The sequence below is a fragment of the Colobus angolensis genome, unplaced genomic scaffold, assembly GCF_000951035.1.
Source record: "Colobus angolensis palliatus isolate OR3802 unplaced genomic scaffold, Cang.pa_1.0 Scaffold11, whole genome shotgun sequence".
Lineage (NCBI taxonomy): Eukaryota > Metazoa > Chordata > Mammalia > Primates > Cercopithecidae > Colobus > Colobus angolensis.
In genome coordinates this window covers 11,044,710-11,068,678 of record NW_012112030.1, presented here as the reverse complement: position 1 = coordinate 11,068,678, position 23,969 = coordinate 11,044,710, and the positions used below count along the sequence as shown (strand labels likewise).

Genomic DNA, 23,969 nt, shown 5'->3' with positions numbered 1-23,969 from the left:
GATCTGCCCACCTCAGCCTCCCAAAGTGTTGGAATTACAGGTTCGTGCCACCACGCCTGGCTAATTTTTTGTATTTTTAGTAGAGATGACGTCTCTACCATGTTGGCCAGGCTGGTCAGTAACTCCTATTAAATAAGAGTGGCAAAGTGGGAATTCCAACTCAAGTCTCTGTAAATAGTATATTTATTGATATAGGGTCACAGATTTTTTTTTAAATTAAATCTTGCCCTGAGTATAAGATTTAATGGAGGAAACAAAGTAACATGTGAAACCTGAACACCTTAATGCCACACAATTCCATGTAATTTGAATTCTGTAAGATTCTATATAATCAGTCTGGGCAATTATTATCTCATCCCAGACTTCAAAGGTCTTCTGCATGCTAAGACACCAAAGTCTCTCTCTTTTCCAGGCCTCTTTGTTAAATGTCAGCCCCATACATTCAGTTTCTTACTAGATGGTGTATCCTAAATCCAGTATGTAAAAAAGTTCAAACATATCCTGTCACAACTTCTTCTTTATCTTAATTCCTTCAATTCAGTAGGTATTTTTAACTACCTACCATATGCCAGGCTGTAGGTATATACACTGTATGGATGATGCTGGGAATCCGGAGTCACACATGGTACATTCCTGGCTTCCGGGAGCTCACAGTTTAATGGAGAGGACTGAGGAGCAGAAATGAGTATGACACAAACACAACGATAAGATCACAGGGTCCTGTGAGATATACAGGGAGGCATCTAATCCAGATGTCTGGGTGTGGAGGGAGGGATACATTAGGGATCAGGAAACTCATAAACCACACAGTTTTTGAGCTTTCTCAAAGAACTAGCAGGGCAACTTGTGCTCAGCTAAGGGAACTCCTCCTTTTGCCATAGATCTAGCTGTTCCATTCAGCCATTCACTCGTGGCTGCAGTGACTTTCCAGGTCAGCCTGGACTCTGGAAATGGCCCCCATGGTTACCTCCCTTCCCATTGATGACATTCTGCAGATCGTTCAGTTTGCCCTAGGCCCCTGTCTGTTCTATATAACACTGGTTTTCTGGAAGCCGCTTGGTAACTTGGTAAGAATACCCAGATTTGTAAGGGAAAAACAGTAACGTAAGTGTTTCCTGCTCTTTGCTCAGAAGTTTCAGTTTCTGGGAGATCATTTAACCTCTCTGAAGCTCACCTCCTCATCTGTGAAAGGCTGGTAATTATAATACTAGTTCTTACATGAAAAGAGGGTGTAAAAATCAAATCAGATGAGGAATATGAAAGCAGGTCCAACACAGCTCGCATATTAATTGTCTTTATTACGATCTGAGAATAATGGAGTATGAGTCCAGTGCAAATCCTATAAATGCTGATCTTGTGAGAAGGACGAGAAGCTTTTGGAACTTTTTCAAATATATGAGTAGAATTTCAATTGAATTCCGTGTTTGTTTTTCCTAGCATCTCTCAGTTTCCAATCCAGTCTGGATTTCATTCCAGCCATTTACTAGCCTTGCATTACCTTCTCCTTCAGTTTCCTCTTGGGTATCATGGAGAGATAATTAAAGATACTTCAAAGAGATATTGTGAGGATCATTTGAAGTAAGGAATAGAAAACACCACATAGTGATGCTTTCTTAGGCAAGCTTTTAACCGAGGAAAGCTGCCCTTCGGTGAGAGCCGAGAGGCCTGGAAATGACCAATGAAAAACGGAAGCCCGTCTTCGGTGCAGCAAGTTACAAGACCCAAGCTCGCAGGCCTGGGAGGCAGCGCGGCGGGAGGAGTCTACCCCTGAACCCAGTAGGGGGCGCCGAAGCGCCGCACTGCAGCATCCTGGCCGCGGAGCGCAGCGGCCTTGGCGCGGCTCAGCTTCGCGTCCTGCCGCAGTCCCTCCGCCGCTAGTCGGAGCGAGCTAGAGTGAGGAGACCCCCGCCGGGCCAGTGGCACTTGCTTCTGCGGCTAGTCCCACCCACGACCGCAGCCCAGCAACTGCAAACGCAACCCGAAGCCGGGGCTGCGCAGCGTGGGAGGGCTTCGCGATCTTGGGGGACCCATTCCGAACTTGCAGAGGACCGTGGCTCTCCTGGCCTGGAGAGTGTGAACAGGTGAGTGTCACGCACGTGTCCAGGTGGCTCTTTCGGGACGACTTCCTGCAGACCCATTTCGAGCCCCTGAGCGCACTCGGCCTCTGAGTCAGTCCTCTTGGTCACCGGGTCCTCCTCCCAGGGTGGCTTTAGGGTTCGCTGAGAGGGAGATGGGAACACCGGCAGCCTGGCTTGACAGGGCTCTCCTAGCTGAGAAGAAAAATGCCCTTGTGACTTAAAGCTGCATTTTCTCCCTAGCCTGAAAGCAAGTGACTTGCAGTCCACAATGGGTTTGTTTATTATTGCGAGATACCTGTTGATTTCAGAGCAACATTAAATAGCCAAGGGGCTTATACAATTAATCCTGGTTTGCTGTGGGTACTGCGTAGTGATAAGAAGAGGGAGAATTCCTAGTAGTGAGACCAGGAAAACTTGATTTCAGAACCAGAGAAGGGGAGGCCAAAAAAGAAGAGACTCTCATTTCCAGGACTAGACTAGGGTCTTTGCTTCCCTAAATAGCTACAGTTGATTTTGATGAGCGCATGAAAACAGAAGTTCCAAGCATGATTACCTTATAAAGATGCTTGCTTGCCCCACCCCCAAGAGGAAGCAGAAAGCATGAACTTTGATAAATATAGCCTTGAGAATGATTTATTAGGAATGAAAACTTTCTTTAAATAAGTAAGTAAATAAGGTTACAGTGATCTAAATATCATAGGTCTAACAGAGTGTAAGCTCTTCGAAGGGAACTACTTTTATTTGTATGTGCATAGCGTTAAGTGTGGAATAAATCAATGAATGCATCACTAATAATACAGGATTTGGAGGCTAGCGTTTTCGCTTTTTCCTTTAATTTATGTTTAGGAAAAAAAAAACCCTACACCTTCAAACTAAATAGGTATGACTTTACCTCTAGGAGTGATAGGAGCTGAGATGTTTTTGTCCTAATAAAGCACCGTCCACATAAAAAGTGAATGGCAAATTTCAGCCCTACTCAGAATATTCCAGCAGAACATTAGGACAAATGGATTTTCTTAGATCCACGTATGGAAGCTCTCAGATTATGAATTATTGTGAACATCAGAAACTTGGCAACAGTTTACTTATTACAACAATTTACAAATTTATGTTTGTTTTCTATCTTGTCAAATGTAACTTTTCACATTTTCGTGTGAGAAATAAAATGCTGAAGAACTCATGTCAGTTTTGTGTCTTCCTTTAAGTGATTTTTCTAAACATAACACTAGGTTGACAATAACCAGCTGTATCTTTATTAGGTTATAAATGGAAGAAATAGCCCACACAATTTCTCTTTCTTAAGTGAAATTCCTATGCCTCTGAGGCCATTTAGGAGTTACTAAAAAATGTGACTTGTCATTTTTTTTTAAATCACATTTGATGGCTACTTTCATGAAATATTAATCAGAGAGATAATTACTTGCATTTTATATCCATGGATATTAACAGTTTTGCATGAAATAGAAAATTATTGTTTATACTAGCTCCAGACACTTGCATGTTCAGTGTTTCAAAGAAATACTTACCAGCACCTCTTCTCGTTTATAACTTAAATAGTTAATATATCTCCATGTATTATGTTTCTGTGATGAAGCACTAAACCTTGAAGACATAGGGGCCTTTTCTTAATGAATGCATCTAAAGTGACAAATAAGGAAATCTTTTTATCTTTAGCCAAAAATATAGAACTGGACAAATTGCAGATGTTTAAGCTTCTGGTTTTTGTTATTAATGATTACTTAGACCCTTTTTCATTATTGAGGATGAAGTAAACAACAGCTAATGTTAATGTTGATTTTTCCTTCCTTCAGAGGAAGCTCTGGCACTTTGAAAATCAGCAAATACAAAACCTTGTTAGTACAGAATGATAGCTTAAATACGTAAGGAAGAAAACAAATTACATGTTAATGTCTTTGTAGAAATACTTTTTCAGAAGAGTTTCCACTTTTTTATTTCTCTCTCTTAAGAAGCTCTTTGTAAAAATTTATAGATGGAAAAAGTCTAGCAGGAACAGTTAACACATTTAGATAACATATTTGTGTTTAAAACGTCTTTCCAGACTTGAAAACTGAATGAGTTATGAAGACTGATGTGATTAAGTTTAACACGGGTAAAAGTGCAGTGTTGTATTTAGGTTTAAGCCATTGATTGCAAAAGTTCAGAATGAGGGGGTCTGCAGTCCATGTAAAAGATGTGAGGCTTATTGTGATTGGCTGTGCTACAGTACAGCCATGGTGTGCAGATTAACGATAGTGAAAATCTCAGGGAATTTATACTGGGTCAGTTTGTCAGGTCATATCTCAAAGTGGAATGCAGTGGACACCACGTTTTTAAAGTGATTAAGATGTTGAGGAGGCAATGCACATGATGAAAAAGGGAGTAAAGGTCAAAAAAACATAAACGAGAGTGTACATTCCAGGAAGAACAAGTGGACAGGCTGGGCCTCAAGTTCCTAGAAAAAAGAAGCCTAGGATGGAGCAAGGGTCCCACTAGACGCTAGGATCCTTGAACGGTTCTGAGTGAAATAAAAAGTTGACTTATTTTAAGTTATTTCATAGAGAAAAACCAGGACAAATGAGTAGAAGCCACAGGGAGACAGATTAGAGCTCAATATTAGAAAGATAGTTTCTCCTAATTGGAGAAATGAAGCAACTTTCAGAAGTAATGAGCCTACCTTTCATACCTGGAAGTGGTAAGTCAAGCATGGAATATGGAATGATTGTTATGTCCTAAGGAAAGATTCTTGCTAGAAGAATGGCTAGAAGATTCCTTCAGATGACCCCCACTCCAGCCCCCACCACCACCAAAGCTCTTTCCAAATTTACGTTTCCTTGGTCCTAAGAACCTAGATGTCATTCCTACAGCACCAAACTAAATAAGATGTGCTTACTTTGTACGTAATGTTATTTCCCAAGTTTTAAGACAGCATTATAAACTAATTTACTTGAAGTCATCACAGAAAAGGAATAATAACTTGGAGCATGGCATTTATTGTTTGTGTACCAGGGCATGGTGCCCAGCAAAATATAAAAATATAATCTACATATTATATATTGATTCCTAGAACCTGTGTATCTGTATCTGTCACATGACTTCATCATGTGATCAAGAGTGAATTGAGATAAAATTTAACTTTGAGATGCAAAATTGAATTGTGTTGCATTGGAATTGACTAATATGAATGTATATTATTCAACCCAAAGAGACATGAAGAGGCCCAAAAGTGACTCTCTCCATTGCCCCACTGCATGTGTTTGTACACTGAATGTTTACAGATAGATGGTAAATGTGTGTATCCACATACTTTATTTACTTTCTATTACTACCAAGAATCAATACCTTCATTAAAAGATTTCTTGAGGAAGTACTTTAGAAATGCTATTGTGTGTGATAATGCATGTTTTAGTACCAACCAGATCAAAATCCAAGTCCTGAATCTACCATTTATTGGTTAAATCATTTACAGTAGGTTACCGTAGACTTCTCACAGGATAGTGGTAAAGATCAAACTAGAAAATGTTGATAAAGTGAATGGTGGCTGGCATATACTAGATGCTTAATAAATATTAATTCATTTTCTAGTCTCTTATGAATTTCCAAATTTCTTTTGTTTAAGGATTGTGGACTCTTCCAAGATTTACAATGATATGGTGAATCCAAAGACTAGAACCGAAAAGATTTGCTCAGTGTTTTAGTTTTAACAACAGAAATTGTCTACCAGCACCCATCATGGCTAAAAGTGCAGAGGTCAAACTGGCAATATTTGGGAGAGCAGGCGTGGGCAAGTCAGGTAAGATTTTCATTGTGGTTGTTGTAGTGTGTGTGTGTGGGTGAGTGTGTTTCTTTATTATCGTTTCTTGGGATTGGGCAGGTGGGTAGTTGGTATTTCTCCTATTCTCATTTGTTACTCTTTTAGATAAAGTCTCTTCATCTAGAACTTTTATTTTGCCTAATTGACTGTTATATATCCTTTTGCTTATTTATGTTGAAGTAGCTTTGCTGATAACATACAAGATAATGGATATATCAGAGGTCTTGGCATTCTGATTTTTAACAACCTCCAAAGAAATCAGATCATGGAAATTATAAAATACATACTTGTGCTTTTCTCTATGTATGAGATCTTGAGGGACTGATTTTACATATCATTCATTTTTGTATTCTCAGCAAACAGTCCAGTGTCAAGCATGTGTTAGGTGCTTTAAAAATGCTTAAGTGAATCTAGCTTTATCAGAAGCAGAATTGCATTATTGCCCAACACGCGAAAATCCTGAGGATTCCTGAAACTTTAGGAGTGCATGCCCTCAAGCAAGATAGCTATTGCGAATGCCTCTGCAGTGAATTTAAATAAGCAAGTTCTGGCTAACATCAGTAATTCAGAGACTTTGTTCCCCATCTGAGAAATCACTAGCAGACCTTTAAGATTAAGGGTGAAATGGTGGAAGTGAAAAATGTACCTAATATCTACTTTGAAAAATATGTCTTCGATCTTACAATTAAAGAATTCCAAAGGCGAGGTTGCTAAAATATTAGGGCAGCATGACCTTTCAGGGAAACCTCTTGCCTTCGTCTCTTACTGGAGGAAGGAACCATAATTAACTGTACACAGAGCTTTTGGTTCTCAGGGAAGGACTCAAACAGATATCTGGTAGGTGCATGTTTGCAGAGGGAAACCTGTTTGGAAATAAGCTGTATAATCCAATACATTAGGTAATCCACAAAATCTTAGACAAATACACATAATAGCTTTTTAATTCTGTGACCAACCTTTCTTTTGTAACCTGCTTCTGGTTTAATTTCAGCAGTAATCTTCCCTCTTCTAAGTCTTTGTCTCTTCTTTTTCTTTTAATTTTTTCAAGAGTACTCTTTCCTGCTGCCACCCTTTTCTTCTGTTTGCTGTTTGCTCTTGCCTCTGGCAGAAACCACGCAAGGAAAATAGATAGTTGGCAAGGCTAAGAACCTGCCAGCCTTCACACGATTGAAGATAGTTAAACTCCTCCCTGTTAATCTCCTCAGTGTTTCCTAATGGCGTGAGGACCTAATTTCCGTAGCTGGTGGAAGGATCTGGAGAATGAGGAAATGATTCCTGTGAGTGGAGGATGGAGGGAAGGGAGTGTGGGAGAAGACGCGCACTGCCAGCAAGAGCTTGTCTAACGCCTTGTGAGTGCAGGGTCTAGGCTTGAGGCTGACTGTTTATTCCTTCATTCCAGACTTCCCATGGGCAATAAGGGAAGGAGATTTACAAAAACCTTGTATCGTTTGTTGAAATAACCTACATGTGATTTAAGAAGTCAAGCATAAAAAAAACTCAGCTGAGGGAACCACGTAGCTGTACGTGTGTCCATCCGTTTCCCATCTTCATGATCTCGGAGCAAGCTGGGTGTCTCCTCCTGTCAAGGCTCATGCATCAGCCTGAGCTGGGACACCTGTTTTCATTGCCTTTCTCCCACATGGTTTCAATTATTCCTCTCATTCTCACCTGACCATTTTTCCTTACGCATTTCTTTGTCCACTGCTTCATCTTTTTCTTTTCTTCAAGCTTATTGAATATGAGTTCTTCCCTTACTGTCTTATCTGTTTTTTTTATTCTCTCATTCATTGCTTAAAACATAGCCATCTTCTGTTATAACCACGCTCCTGAAACCGCTTTTGCTAAAGTCACTACCAAACAATAACCAACACATCTAATGATCATTTTCCAGTTCTGATCTTCTTAGACTTCTTTCTATCATCACACCGGTGCTTATTCTCTCCTGAAATTCCTTCCTTCCCAGGCTCCCATGACATCACACTCTTTGGCTTTGCTGCTCTCTCTCCATTGCTCCTAACTAGCTGTTCTCATGGGTTTGCTGTTCGTCTGCCCACTTCTCAAAGTTGAAGCTTCCAGGGTTCTAGATATCATCTTCTTGTGTCCTTACTCCATACACTGCCGCTAGAAGTGCGACTCACATCCAGAGCTGAAGATAACACCTGCACAGGGAGATCAGATTCTGCTGAACTTCATTTTATTTTATGTAACATGCGCAGGTTGAAATTGCTCACTAAGTTTCTTTCCAACTCTAACAACATTCAAATCTTCTTTGGACTGTTTTCTCTATTTGCCTTAAATACATTCCACCATTTGTGTTTATTTTCATTTAGGTGAAAATGACAATGACAGACAACATACCTTTAACAATTGCCTTTTTGTCTGTCATCTGTAAACAGACAGTGTTTTCCTATTTCAACATTAAATGATTTTTCTGAGACCTGTAACTGCACCTCACATTTTAAAAGCAGCACTTGTTTGATGCATGGGTGATAATTGTGAAGCCTTTTTCCACAGTTCAGTGAAAACGACCACAGACTACTTCATATCTACCAATTTCATTTTAAGACACTGGGTCTCCCTCTGTCACTCAGGCTGGAGTGCAGTGGCATGATCATAGCTCTCTGCAGCCTCCAACTCCTGGACTCAAGGGATCCTCCCACCTCAGTCTCCCCAGTAAGTAGGACTACAAGTGTGTGCTACCCGCCTGGCTCATATGCAACCATTTTGAAAATAGACTACAACAATATTGAATTTATGTTGATTCTAATTCTCTGTGAATATGGCTATTTGATGTCTCTGCCTCATCATTGTATCACGCATTTCTCTTTCTACTGCAGAGACTTTATCAATCTTATAGGTAACTTTTGCTTGTTTAAGTCTGCAAGAAATTATACCTGCTGGAATGTAATTCAGTAACTCTTCACTGAATTGTTTCAGAGGCTTCACGTCTTCCTTGTCCCCTCGACTTTCCTCACACTTAATACCAGTAGGAATTGAGGATAAACAAGACCTTATTGCCCATTTGCTAACAAGGAGTCGTATGGCTTGGAGTCAGGAGTGTGAGCTTTTGTTAGCCCTGTGAACTTGGCAACTTTGGCAAGTTACTTAATCTGTCAGTTTCTTCAACTATGAAAAACATATAATAGCACCTCAGTTGTTACTAGGATTGAATGAGTTGTTACGTGCAAGTGTTCCTGGCACATTGCAAATGCTCAAAATTAGCTTATATTATTATAATTTGTTAAGGTATGCTTTTTTAATTTGTTAAGCTCCACAGTGAAAACATACAATTAAAGATATACTTGCATTCAAGTGAGTATTTTGGTTTTCACTAAGTCAGACAGCTTATAAGGTAAAAACTCCATATCCCTGCTCAGCATAACCTGAACACACACACACACGCACACACACACACACTTTCTCTCTTTTTCTCTTTCTTGAACCTAAAATCTGGTTAATGTCAACTATAGCTTGACTACAGATGATCATAACAATACTTCATATAGCTTATATTTAATCTTGTAAAAAGCCAGAAATATGTTAGTGTCACCAATAAATTAACACCTTTAAATGTGAAAGTGCTTCTGGTATGTGGCAGATGGCTTCCTAAGCCCAGGTGATAGATAGGCCCTCTATATTTAAAACAGAATTTAACATTTACCAGAACTTTTTCATTGACAGTTTGACCACAGACATGTCAGCAGAGGCAAAATTTAATAATGTACTAATTACTAAAGAGTACTGATAAAACATGTGAGGGATGCATGTATGTGCACTCACATGTGTGTAATATATAAGTATTTATATGGTCTGCTGTACTGGGGGAATTCTTGTTCCTTCTAATTGTATCTTGCAGTTCTGTCTTCAAGTGAGCTTGCTGGCATAGGGATAGTACGGTCAACTCTATGGGGACGCTGCAAAGTGTAGGGTCATGATTTCCCAGCCCTTTCTATCTTTTGTTGTCCCAGCCGGGTAAACATTTACTTTCATTGGCCAAGGGTGAAGCATTAATAATGTGGCGTGCAGGGCACAGATTTCCTTGTGTGCATCAGCCTATATTTTGACAAGTTCCAAGTAATTAAAGTGATAAGACTTGCCAATAAGCCTAGAATGCACACATTTTTATTTCAATGCTTCTTGTAGTTGTATTATTCAGATTCGTAGTAAGTGTGGGAGGGGGCTGATAGAGAAACAACTGAAATTGTAAATTTAGTTTCACAGTTGACATTCTCATTTTAGAACTGAAATATTGTGTGCCACAGCTAACTATATTGCTTGAAAGGGCTAGTCTCAAAGTTAATTGAGTAATGCTATCCTGTAATTCAAAAGCCAATTGGTGCACTCATCCATGAAGGCTTAAGTTCATAGACTCGGATTGCTAGGCTATAAACTGGGTGCCAAAAACAAACAAGCTTGTGATATTTTTTTCTGTGGCACAAAGAGAAGTGTTTTTTCGTCCTATTTTTTGTTCTTGCCTGCTTTATTCTCTGTCAATTATAAAAAGGTTTTTAAAAGCTTTTTTCATCTTATTTTTAAGTGGGACAGGGACTATTCTAATTTTAAATGTGACTTTTAAGATAACCACCAAAACCTGCTTTAAAATATATGTATACTTCAGACTGAGATATATTTATGAGATCTCATATATATAAAATAAAAAAACAGAAACATCAGTCGCATCTCAGATAGATCAATTTTCTTATGCTATAGAACTCCTTTTTGTGTTTTAGAACTTTTTCTCTACTAAAGTAGCTATATACCAATTTTTCCCCTTCTTCAGACTGAATGGCATAGTATGATGCTTTTTGAACATTGTTTTCAAAGTACTTCTAATAGGAGAAAGAAAGATCTAGGGGGTTTGGGATATGTAAGCATCTCAGGATCATGTAAGTATTTTGCATGTTTTATAGTTATATAAAATGTATGCAAAACTTACTATGAATTCCTAATATATCTGTTTGTTTAAACATAAAAACAATCTTCCTTAAAACTCGGTGACTAAAATGGACTTTTCAGGAAGATATAACAAGTTTATTCGTGGCTCTAATGTCACATAGGTTTCGGGTCCACTTGAGGACCACAGGTATAAGAAGTGGCCTCGGCTGTGCATACCACGTGAATGTGAACAAAGACAACAGCCCTGTATCTCAGTTTTTACCTCCTTGAGGACCCAACTAGCCATTAAACTTTTGGAGCATTATTTTCTAAGATTCTATATATTTTTCACCATCAATCACAGATTTTTGTTTTATTTTTAGTTGACAAATAGTAACCGTAAATATTTATGGGATATACTTTGATGTTTTGATACATACATGCATTATGGAATGATCAAACCAGGTGAATTAGCGTATCCATCTCCTCAGTTGTCATTTCTTTGTGGTTAGAATATTTAAAACCCTCTCCGTTAGCAATGTTGAAGTGTACAGTACATTGTTATGAAGTAGGGTCACCATGCTGTGCAATAGGTCACCAGAACTTCTTCCTCCTGTGTAACTGAAACTTTGTATCCTATGACCAGCGCCCCCATTTGGCCCATTGATACCTCTCCCAGTGACGTTAACCACCATTCCACTCTCTGTGTCTATGAGTTCAACTTTATTTTAGATTCCACATATCAGTGAGATCATATGGTATTTGTTTCTCTGGGCCAGACTTATTTCACTTAGCATAATTTCCTCTGTGTTTATCCATATGGTTGGAAATTATAGAACTTTCTGCTTTGTTAAGGCTGAATAGCATTCCATAGTGTGTGTGTGTGTGTGTGTGTGTGCATGAGTGTGTGTGTATATATATATACACATATATATACACACATATCTATATAAATATAAAATGACATTTTAAAATCCATTCATCCATTAATGGGCATTAAGTTGTTTTCATATCTTGGCTGTTGTGAAAAATTCTGCAGTGAACATGGGAGTGTAGACATAAGATTATATAATCTTTATGGTAAATTTGCTAAAAACATTAATCAAGATAAGAAAAAGGGCAGATTATGCTTCCCTCTGCCCATGTGGATGCGGAGCTTGCATGGCCCCTTAACACATGTGTGTGTGTAAAGAAGCTTTTCCTAGTTGGTTTATGAAATTGAAAGATTACCAGAAACGAGGCCTATTGATTCCTTGTGTAGTTGGTGGTTAGAGGAATAATTGTTTTTTAAAGAATTGGACCAAAGGGAGGGAGGTGGTTTTGAGACAAGTTTGGGTGTGGTTAGAAAAAGGAGCCTTTCTGTTGTCCTAAAATATAGTGCTCTGGTTACCTGTGGCTTTACAGCGTTTGTATCTTCCTTTACCTGCAAGGACAGAAAAGCAAAAAGAGGCAAACAGCCTAGATGAGTGAATTGTAATTTGTTTTTTCTACCCCAAGACCAATGAAGCCATGTTTTCAAATTGCAGGTGTATGCCCGTGTGTATGTATAAAAGGCAGACCTCTGTGCAATTTATAAGTCATTGCTGACCTTTCTTGTATGCCCAGGAAGAAAAAAGAGAAATGGTGCTTAAGATAGCATAGGAAAATAAAAGTAAACAAAAAACTAGAAAAAAATGAAAATTAATTGTTACTGGTAGGTGGCTAAGTACTTTGCAGGTGGACAATGACCATTTCTTAGTTAAGGCTTTTCTCTTAAGAAAAATATAATTGGGGGGAAACAATACTGGAAAACAAAACAAAACAAAATCAAGAATTATTTTTCAAAGCCAAAAGGACGTATCTCTGTTCTTGCTTTTCTTATTGGAATATATTATTAAAATTCAATTGTCCTTTATTTTAAACTAATGGCTAATTTATTCATTGAAATGTTTCTGTAGTTAAATACCAGCTATCTATTAATTCCATTTTGATCTCGACTTGTTTTCTTGGCAACTTTGAAAGACTAACTTTAAGTGGAGGGAAGAAAATTTTAAATCATCCTTATAATTCCCCTTTTTATTCCTGGTATTTCTCCAAATTATGGGTTTGCGGAAATCAGCCAGATTTTCAAGGTGGTACTGGCCTTGAAGCCAAAATTCCAGTGCAAATGCATGTCTGTTGCTACAGCTGCCTTTGAAAATTGATGTGGTTTCAGAAAAACAGCCATAATTTCTTCCATCCCATGGAAAATGAGTTGCTATATTGTAAAGGCCAGGCAGTCTGAAATAGATAATTTCAGCATGAATAAACAAATATGTAAAGCTTATCCATACGTATGAGAGATACATGTGAGAGAGATCCTTGGCGAGATCACCCAGCTTACTGGTGCTAGAGCCAAGTCTAGAATTCCAGTCTATGACTCAACGCAAGGCTCTTGCAACTTTGCTATCAAAGGTTTTCATTTTGTATCATTCAGTTATTTTCCACATCTTCTCAGCTATTTTATATTAGGAAATGAAATGACCATTAGAATTTTATCATACAAACTTTGTAAAACCTGATGGATCTTGTTTTTATAAGGAATTCACAGTAACCAATAGATAACCAATGCATGGCAAAGCCCTCTGGGAGTACCACATGCGTTATTAACCAAAATCGCCAAAATTCTCAGCCACTTTTATATAAAAGAGCGTTCTCCTGCAATGCAGTATTCTATCTCTTTAGCCTCAGATCAAGTGTTAAAAAAAAAAACAAAAACTGGTGAATCATCTTTTGCTAAAGAATGTGTTTCTCATTGTTATGTAAATAGCCTACATTATACTGTGTCCTGTCCTTACCATCTGATAGTATAGAAGCACACAATTGACTGTAAAGATTGAGATTAAAACCTCATTTTAATTTCATCCTTATCTCCTTTTGTTCATCTGCCCAATGATGGATTCATTTGTTCTTTTTCAATTTTTACAGAATGCAGGCAAAATTTTTACAGAATGCATTTTACGAAATGAAATTATGGCATTGAAGGTACTTTGAAAAATTACAAGTCTGATACAAATGTGGGCTTAATACTAAGGTTCTGTTATTATTGATCTGCGTTCATTTTTTTCCCCTTATGTTTCTTAACATTTCTGTTTGGAGAAGCAGCATGGTGAACCCTTTGGCTGTCTGCTACTGAAGGCCAGATGAATACACTCAGTCCAGCAGTTGGCTGTTTGTGTTCCTCCATGGACTGCCCAACAGGGAGGAATGTGACAGCATATCCAGAGGTTGTAGTTTCAATGCCTTAGGAATTTTTGGTTTCAAATATGTCACATGAAGAGACATTGAGTTGATTTTTTTTTTTAAGTATCAGTATGTAAAGTGGGCAGTCAAAAAGGAGAGGAGGGTTTAGGACAATAACTTAGACTTATGTCTTATCGGATAAGGAAACATGGTGTGTTTATATAATGTTTTAATAATCAAATCTTATCATTATATAAATTAAAACTTTAAAACATTTTAATATTTTTGATAGATTTTTCAGTTAACATATATGTACATGTATGTGTGTGTATTTATCTATTTCTCTACAGTCTTAAAATATATTTTTATTCATTCAGTTGTTCATTCAACAAGTATCTGTTAAGCACCAATTTTGTGTTCAAAAAGAGCTGGTCTGGTACCCCTGCATATCGTGCAGGATACACGTACCTTCCAAAAAGGCAAAGCAGTAGCTGTTTCTGTTCATTATACTTCTAGAGCCTCACACAGTATTTGACACATACTAGGACTTAATAAATAAATGAAAAATTTGAATTAGACTATGTTGTCTAGTTTGGCACACACGCTTTAAAATTGTATCAAGGGCCATATATTTTAAATAGCCTCCTTATTATGACCAAAGTGGTTTCCTCGCCTGAACTTGACTGTCTCCAGTGACAGGAATGCATCATGACCGGAAGTAGATCATTTGCACATCTGCCTTTGCACAACTGTATCAGTCAGGGTTCCCCAGGGAAACACAACCAATAGAATACACACACACACTCACATTCATTCATTCAAAGGAATTGTCTCTTTTGATTGTGGCAGCTGGCAAGACTGAAATCTGTAAGGTTGGCAGGATGGAAACTCAGGCAGGAGATAATGTTGCAATCTTAAGGCAGGATTTCTTCTGCTCTAGGAAACCTCAGTTTTTTCATTTAAGGCCTTCCAAGAATTGGGTGAGGCCCACCCATATTATCAGGGGTAGTCTCCTTTACTACTATCAGTCTACTGGTATTAACTACATAGACAAAACCCTTACATTAGTGTTTGATTGAATTCACACATAAAATCATTCCAACAGTTCCTCCTGTTTGTTGCTTTTCCTTCTTTGGAACCAAAGGTTTTTCTGTAGCTTGTAGGCATTGACTTTAACTTTATCCCCTCAGTGTCACGTAGAGCATGATAAATCCCTCTTCTTATGACAGCCCTTCACAAAATTGAATATAGCCAGCATGCCTTGACTCATGCCTGAGCATCGTCTTCTATAGTCTAGCTACAAAGAGTCTCTTAGTTTACCCCCGTGAGGTCATAGCATCATCCTTTCTCTTTTGCTCTACAATGCGCTCCATGAAATGTGGACCTGAAATCGAAGACAGACATTTCAGATGTGGTGTACCCAGAACAGATCAGAGCATAACTGTGATTTTGCTTCTAGATCCTTTGTTTCTGCTGAGGCATCCTAAGGTCACTGTTGGTGTCAGGATGAGAGACAACATGATGTTGGCTCATGGGGAGTTTATTGCAAATGGAGACTGTTTTTTTGTTTGTTTGTTTGTTTGTTCGTTTTAATGTATGTCATTGCTGAGCCAAACCTTCCCAAATCTGTACCTGAGCAATGTGTGAAATGTATGTATGTTTCACCCAGGTATAGATGTTTATTTTCATCCTCTTAAGTATTATTTTGTTAGATTTAATCAATTATCCTGGCGCATCAGGAGCCTCTTGGATCCAGCATGTCTATTATCCCTCCCCACTTTCTATCATCTGGAAATGTTTGTTTTGGAACATTATAGACCCTTGTGACACTCTCATTGAATCATAGAATTTTCCACTTTGGTATTATTTAGCTCATTGAAACGATGAGAAATTCTAGTGAAATTGTGTCACTTTTTGGATAACTTACAACTGGTTAACAAAAACATAGGTCGTTGGTTCTTGGTGTAGGCACATTAACACTATATCACATTACTTCTGTGGTCAGTAAATAACTTCTGTTTAGGAGATTTGCCATAACCAAGGTGAGCTGGGGAGAAGCCTCACAGTTATAATCTCCTGCTTAATATTATATTTTTTGTCTCTTGTTTCTCTCTCCCATGCTTTTCTTAGGAATCAAGACACATTGCTACAGAAAGTGCATAACAATGATCAACCATTATTGGCCCAAATATCTATCCTATGCAGAAACTCATTTCCCAGGCATTTGTTCCAAGATATGTATGAATACTTTTGTAGTAAAATGGCTGAATTTATGTGATTTAGCACTGCTGCTGCAAATCAAACCAGAGCTGAGTTTGGAAATGTATATTTTTATTGGGTTATAACAGTTGATATCAAACTTTACCATGCCTCGGGATCACCAGCAGGGCTTGTTATCAGGACCCCACCTCCAGAGATTCTGATTCAGTAGGTCTGCACTGAGGCCAGAGAATTTGTATTTCTAACAAGTTCTTCAGTGACGCTGATGCTGCTAGTCTAGGGCCCACACTTTGGGAATCATTGTGTTAAGTTTGCTGAGTACTCAATTTCCATTTGAGGCATGTATTTTCAGCTTCAGAAAATCATATCACTTTTTGTGAGCTGCACATTCAGTGCATTGAGTGCCAGGCCCTGTTGGGTGTATACTGACACTATAGTAATAAAACAAGGAGCTGTCTACCTTCATGGAGTTTACATTCTAGTGAGAGTAGACTACGTGAGTAAAAACATATTCTGTGGGCCAGAGCACATGGGAAACTTTCCTGCGGTTCCTTAAAACTAGAACTTTTTGTTTACATCATAGAAGGGTGAATTTTGTTTAAAAATAAAATGTAAGCCTCAACAATTGTGACAGGATGAACTTTGATTTTAAGATGATACTTTGTGCTATTTGGTAATAGTGGGAATGGATTGAGCTAGATTGCATGGTAAGTGTTTGGGGATTAAACATATAGTCTATGTCCCTGTTACAAATTTTCTGCTGATAGAAACTAAGTAGCCGTATAGGAGTTGAACCCATAACCTTGAGCTTATTGATACCTTGCTCCATATAGTTAAGTCTTAGATAAAACCAAATTAAAGTCAGATCGTTTTTCTTTCCCCAGTATTTGGACAAATGATTTTGAATTGCTCTTTGACGGTGGCATTTATAAAACTTATGCAATGGTAAATAGAATGAACAGCAGTGTTGAGAAAAGTTCCTAAGTTTCCACTGTTTTAGGTACAAAGATAACATCTTTTCCTCAATGATGCATTTCCTGTTTTTTGAATCTTTAAAAAATTTCTTTCTTGTTTTGTGCCATTGGACTAATTTAAGAGGTGAAGTCAGAAAGAAAAAGTACGAATAAAAAATGGTGACTATTTGTCTGAAAAGTAATTGAGTTATTTTTGCAGTAAGAACCCCATAAATTACAACTGAATCTAACAACTGAGCCAGCTTCCTAGTCATTTGGAAGCACATGTTGAGTTTGATGGTTTAATGGAAGACTCAACCGCACATGGTAGTATGAATAATAGTGAACTGTTCCAAAACCTGGGACTTTTTTTCCATTCAAATATTTCGTATCTTGAATCTACTTTTTAGCAGTGCTCCAAAAGGGGTAAAATCAAGAATACAGTACATTTGAATCTTCAGGTCCCAAAATGTAACCCACGATTTTTTATGTCTCTCACTTGTCAGTTTATAAATATTTATTAAAATCCTACTGTGTTCCCAATTGTTTCACCCTTTCTTCAGTCCTCCCGCTATAAGCCCAATAAAATGCTAATATTTGTGGGAGAGGTTCAAAGGACTATCTAAAATTTTTCTTGTCCTCAGGGACCATAGTGTTTTCCTGAGTATGTATAACTTACAATTCAAAATCAACCAGTGATAGTATGTGTTCAGCAGAATAAATGATTTTTACAACTTTTTATACTGAAATAATTTTACATAATTATACAGAGTTGCAAAAATAATAGAGAGTTCCTGTGTACCCTATACCTAATTCCCCTCAGTGATGATATCTGACATGACCGCAATGCATTAGCAAAACAAGAAGATTGATGTAGATACACAATTAAGCTACAGATCCTAGAATTACTGCTTTTTGACTCAATTCAGACCCAAGGCCTATTTGAAAATACAACTAGGAAAGGATAGAGAAGGAGAAACTTTAAGAAATGGTAGGGCTCATCATGAGTTTTTAAAAAGTGAAATTTGGTAAGCTATTTATTATCAGAAATGTACATCTTGTGTTATGTGCAACTTAGCTATTTAAATTGTATATAACCAAGTTTTAGCTATTTTGTTCTGGCCATAAATGCCATAGGAGTCAATAGGAAGAAGAAAAATCAATGAGAAATACTTGGGGAGGCCTTTAGGGAGGCAGTAAGTTTGAAATACTGTAAGTTCAGTGGGATTTTAATGAGAAGGAGTGGAAAAGCTTTTCCTCTTATTTATTGTATTTCAAAATTATATTACCTTCATAGCAATTCACATGTTATTAATGTTGGAATTAGAAGGAGAAAAAGACCAATGTCGTGAAGCTTTTCCTCTATTTTGTTTCTAGGGGTTTTATAGTTCCAGGTTTTACATTTAAGTCTTTAATCCATTTTAGTTGATTTTGGTGTATGATATAAGATAGAGGTCCAGTTTCATCCTTTTGCACATGAATATTCAGTTTTCTCAACACCATTTGTTGCAGAGACTATCCTTTTTCTATTGTGTATTCTTGGTGCCTTTGTTGAAGACCAGTTGACCATATGTGGGGGTTTATTTCTGGGCTCTCTATTTTGTTCCGTTGGTCTATGTGCCTGTTTTATGCCAGTATGATACTGTTTTGATTACTATAGCATTGTAATATAGTTTGAAATCAGGAAATGTGATGCCTCCAAGTTTGTTCTTACTTGAAATTGCGTTGGCTATTCTGGGTCTTTTATTGTTCCATATAAACTTTAGAATTATATTTTCTATTTCTGTAAGAAATAGAAACTTGTATTTTGGTGCGAATAGCAGTGAATATGTAGGTTTCTTTGTGTAGGATGAACATTTTAACATTATAAGTCTTCCAATTCATTAACACAAAATGTCTTTCTATTTATTTGTATCTTCTTTAATGTCTTTCATCAATGTATTATAGTTCTCAATTTATAAGTCTTCACCTCCTTGGTTAAGTTTTTAAGTTTTCCCCAAGTTTTTTATTCTTTTTGATACTGTTGTAAATAGGATTGTTTCTTAATTTCTTTTTGAATAATTTGTTCAGTATATATGCAAGGGTTTTTTGTTTGTTGATTCTATAAATATTATTCTACAGCTTTACTGAATTCATTTATTAGTTCTAAGAGTGTTTTCGGTGGAGTCTTCAGGGTTTTCTATTTATAAGATCATGTCATCTGCAGAGGTAATTTTACTTCTTTCTACTTATTTGGATGCCTTTTATTCCTTTTTCTTGATTAATTACCCTGGTTAGGACTTCCAGTACTGTGTTGAATAGAAGTCATAAGCATGATCATCATTGTCTTGCTCCTAATTTTAGAAAAATAGCTTTGATTTTCAACATTGAGTATAATGTTAGCATTGGATTTGCCGTATACAGTATTACATCAAGGCACATTCCTTCTATACCTAGTTTGTTGAGTGTTTAATGATTTCATGAATTTGCCACCAGAGGCACAGATGACAGAGCAAAAATAGACAAGTGGGACTACATCAAACTCAAAAGCTTCTTCAGCAAAGAAAACAATCAACAATGAAAAGGCAACCCAAAAATGGGAGAGAATATCTGCAACATATGTTTGATAAGGGGTTAATTTTAAAAATAGATAAGGCACTCCTACAACTTAACCTCAAAAACAAAAACAAAAGTCTCAATGAAAAAATTAAAAAATGAGAATAGTGTTTAAATAGGTATTTCTCCAAAGAAGACATAGATATGGCCAGCAGGTATTTGAAAAGTTGCTCAATATCACTAATCATCATGGCAATGCAAATCAAAACTGCAATGAGATATCACCTCATAACTGTTAGAATGGCTATTATAAAAACAATAACAGCAACAGCAAAAAGACAAGAAGTATTGATGAGGATATGGAGAAATTAGGACCCTTGTATACTGTTGGTGAGAATATAAAATGGTGCAACCACTATGGAAAACAGTATGGAGGTTCTTCAGAAATTTAAAATTAGAACTACCATATGATCCAGCAATTCCACTGCTGGATATATGCCCAAAAGAAGTGAAATCAGGGTCTCAAAGAGAAATCTATACTTCAATGTGCATTGCAACATAATTCAGAATAGCCAGGCTAAGGGAATGCTTCACATGTCCCCACTGACATACAAATGAATAAAGAAAATGTGCAGTGGCTATGTATAATGAAACATTATTCATCCTTAAAAGGAGTGAAATCCTGCCATTTGCAACAACATGGATGGGCCTGGAAAACATTCTGCTAAGTGAAATAAGTCAGCCACTGAAGGACAAATACTTCATGATTCCACTTATTTAAGGCAAATACAATAGCCAAACTTACAGAATCAGAAAACAGAATTGTGATTGGCAGGCATGACAGTAAGGGGAAAGAAGGAGTTGTTGTTCAATGTGCATAAAGTTACAGTTATTCATGATGAATAAGTTCCAGATATCTGCTTTACAACAAAGTGCCTTTAATTAACAATATGGTGTTGTGCATTTAAAAACTTGTTAAGAGGTTAGATCTCATGTCAAGTGTTCTTAACATACACACAGACATATAAAACAGACACAAAGGGGAAAGGAACACAAGGAAACTTTTGAAGGTGATGGATATTTTTATTACCCTTAATTGTGGTGATGGTATCATGGATATATGTATATGTCCAAACACATCAAATTATAAACATTGAATATATACAGTTTTTTCACCTATTAATTATATTCCAATGAAACTGTAAAAAAGAATGTTTAAAAGGACAGCAAAGTAATGAAAGAAAGGGATAGGAACTAAATGATGATTAAGAAGGAAGAAGGACTTTTGAGATCTTACTGATTCTGTCATAGGAAAGGTCCTTTTAACACCTTATAGAGCTTACTCATTAGCCCTCACTTCCCTTCGTTGGTAGGACCATATGTTTGGAATAAGACAGACCACTTATTAACTGTGTGAGCGATCAGCTTCTTTAACTTTGGTGAACCCTAGTCTCCTCTGCTGTAACATGCTGATGAAAACAGCCATCTTATATTAGGGCTTTTATGGACCCAAACCAAGTGAGATAAAACAATAGTAATAGTAATTAACAATCATAATAATTAGCTAATATTAACATTAGCTAATTAGCTAATATTAATTAGCTAATGATATTAGCATATCATTTACCATAAGCCAACCATTGCCATGGTACTTCACACATATGAACTCATAAATTGATCAGAACTACTTTATGTATTCACCTTGTTCTTATAAATGAGAAGATTGAGGTCCAAAGTAAGTAAGTAAGTTGCCCACAATCTTACAGGCAGTGATGGGATTTCAGTAGAGCTACTATTCAACTCAGGCAATTTGGCTCCAGTGTCTGATTTGATTACAGTACTCTAAAAATTTCTAACAAAATGCCAAGTACATTGTAGGCACTCAACAAATATTTTCTTCCCTTCTCCCTCCTTTGTCCTGTCTTCCATGTTACTTAGGAATACTCATTTAGATTACTCAGTATCCATGAAAAGTACTTAACCTGAACCATTGCTAGAAAAAAATGAGGAACCAGAATGGAGGAAACTGTGATTAAACTACTAAAATATCTTATGGCCTTACATTATATTGTTAGTCAACTCAGTTTTAAAAATAATATTTTTGTTCCAAATTCTGCCTATGATTTCATGTTAAAACCTCTTATTTGGCCTTCAGGACCCAGTAATATGTGAAGGAAGTGTTAAGGGAGGAGGATGGAAATTGTAAAGGAAGATAGAAGAGCGTAATGTTTAATATGTAAAAAATGCGAAGCGTGTCAAATATCCTCAGTGGAAAGGGAGGGTACATTAATAATTTGACCTGGCATAACCCCAGAAGCAAAACTCAGAAGCCTTTTAAAAACACAAGAGTACTAACATGTCAACATTAAGGAAAATATATAGTCAAGTCGGAATTTTTAAAAGATGATATGTGTTCAAAATATTGGATTGCAGACATTTTCTTCATTATTCATCGCAATAGGAGGATGTTTTATTCTTCACTAAAATACAAGATGTTCTTGTGAACCAAATAACTGGAAGAATCAAGCCCCTACAAAGGGCAAAATGCCAGGAGGCTTCAAACATTTTGTGAGGGCAGATTGAGTAGAATTGGATCCCATCAGATAACTAGAGATCTTTTATCTGCTATGAATAATTCATGACTTCTAGGTCAATAAATATTGTTAAAAACAGTGATACTTTTTATAAATGCAAGGGATCGCTGTCATTTATGGTTGCTATGTTTTAATTCTGTAATTGATTATTCAGAATTACATGATGATGGTGTGTTTTGGATGACTGATTGGCACACGTAGCTTTGATGAAAAACTGGAAACTTTACTATACAGTTTTCTCAGGTTATTTTTTCAGGGTCAGTAGAAAGGAAGTTTTGTTCACTACAAATTAAAAAATTCCTCAAGCCAAGCATCACTAAGAAAACATGAGCTCTTGTAAATGTGTCTTATTTAAAGTATGATGAAACAAGATTTTAAAAATTATCTTGAATTATGCAATGTAGTATTGCCATAGTTTTCAGTAAGTAAACATTTCTCTCTTGGTCATCTACAGAGTATTCATTATAGTCTCCCAAATACCTTTGTCTATTCAGCCAAGTTTATTCTGTTTGTGCACTTTGTGTGGCGTTACAATATTGTTCCTAGTAGTAATGTGTTTTATTTCTAACATGTATTGGTATGAATGGCCCAAAAATTACTGTAAAATAATTTTTTTTACAGTGAAAGAGTTTCATTTTGTAGAGGAGCAAATGCAAACGTACTAAAAGAAAGGAATTGCCAAGAAATCTGAAATGTATTTTAATCTTAGAATGCTTTTTCTATAAAGGTGCATTGGTACAAGTAGAAATAAAAATAAACTTCTAAGGCACTAAAGACACTGCACTAACTGCTATATTAAATTATATAATTTTCAAATCCCCACTGCCATTTGATGAATGCATATATATGAGTGAGTGCGTGTGTGTGTGTGTCTGTGTGTCTGCGTCTATATGTATGTTGGCTAAAACTACTATCCTAGAAAATCAGAACCTAAACCATCTATGGATTTTGACAATTTTTAGACTTAAAACTTGGAAAATATTGAAATACCAAGGGGTTCAATATTCAGTCTTATGTTTAGCTTTTTCCTCCATTTGTGGTAAATATCAGTCTGGAATATAGGGATGTAAGGAAAACATGTGTCCATCTCCACCATAGACTCAGAGTTGGACCGAGAATAGGAAGATTGAAATGACATACAGTAGACATATGGCAACCTGTAGAAAACAAAAAACAAACAAAAAATAAAAGCCACTCATGGCCCTTTTGATAAAAATGCCTCAGAATGCCACAATCAAATGGAAACATTTGATAAAATGTGTAAACCCATAGAAACAATAGCAACTCAATTACTTCAGAACATTTACATTGAAGAAGAGTACCTCATGTTGCCACTTGGAGCTTCACCCATGCCTGATTTATACAAGGTAGATGATGAGATACGGGATTTTTGAGCTGATGAGATTTTGGACTTTGAGTAGACACTATTATGGGTTGAGAACATTGAGGACCTTGAGATGAATATATTTTGCATGTGAAACAGATGTGAATCCTTAGGGACCAGAGAGAAGACTATGATAGGCAGAATAATGACCTCCAGAGATGTTCATGCTCTAATCTGTAGCACCTATAAATATGTTTCTTTACATGGCAAGAGGGCCTTTGCAGATATGATTGAGGTAATGGGCCTTTAGACAGAGAAGTTACCCCTAGATTATCGGGTGAGCCCAACTGCATGATTCCCTAAAGATGAAGAACCTTG

General features: G+C 36.9%; 1 protein-coding gene across 2 annotated transcripts in view; it reads left to right on the top strand.

Annotated features, from left to right (window-relative positions):
- Positions 1-1,020: 1,020 nt before the first annotated feature.
- Positions 1,021-23,969, top strand: part of RERG (RAS-like, estrogen-regulated, growth inhibitor) — a 125,832-nt gene continuing 102,883 nt past the window's right edge. The window contains exons 1-3 of one of the 2 annotated variants that reach the window (XM_011954398.1): positions 1,021-1,067; positions 1,438-2,081; positions 5,695-5,868. In XM_011954398.1, the coding sequence (XP_011809788.1) occupies positions 5,808-5,868 (61 nt within the window). In that variant the 5' untranslated portion in view covers positions 1,021-1,067; positions 1,438-2,081; positions 5,695-5,807. Of the gene's footprint in view, positions 1,068-1,437; positions 2,082-5,240; positions 5,367-5,694; positions 5,869-23,969 lie in introns of those variants that run through there. The other variant, XM_011954409.1, reaches the window with a different exon arrangement.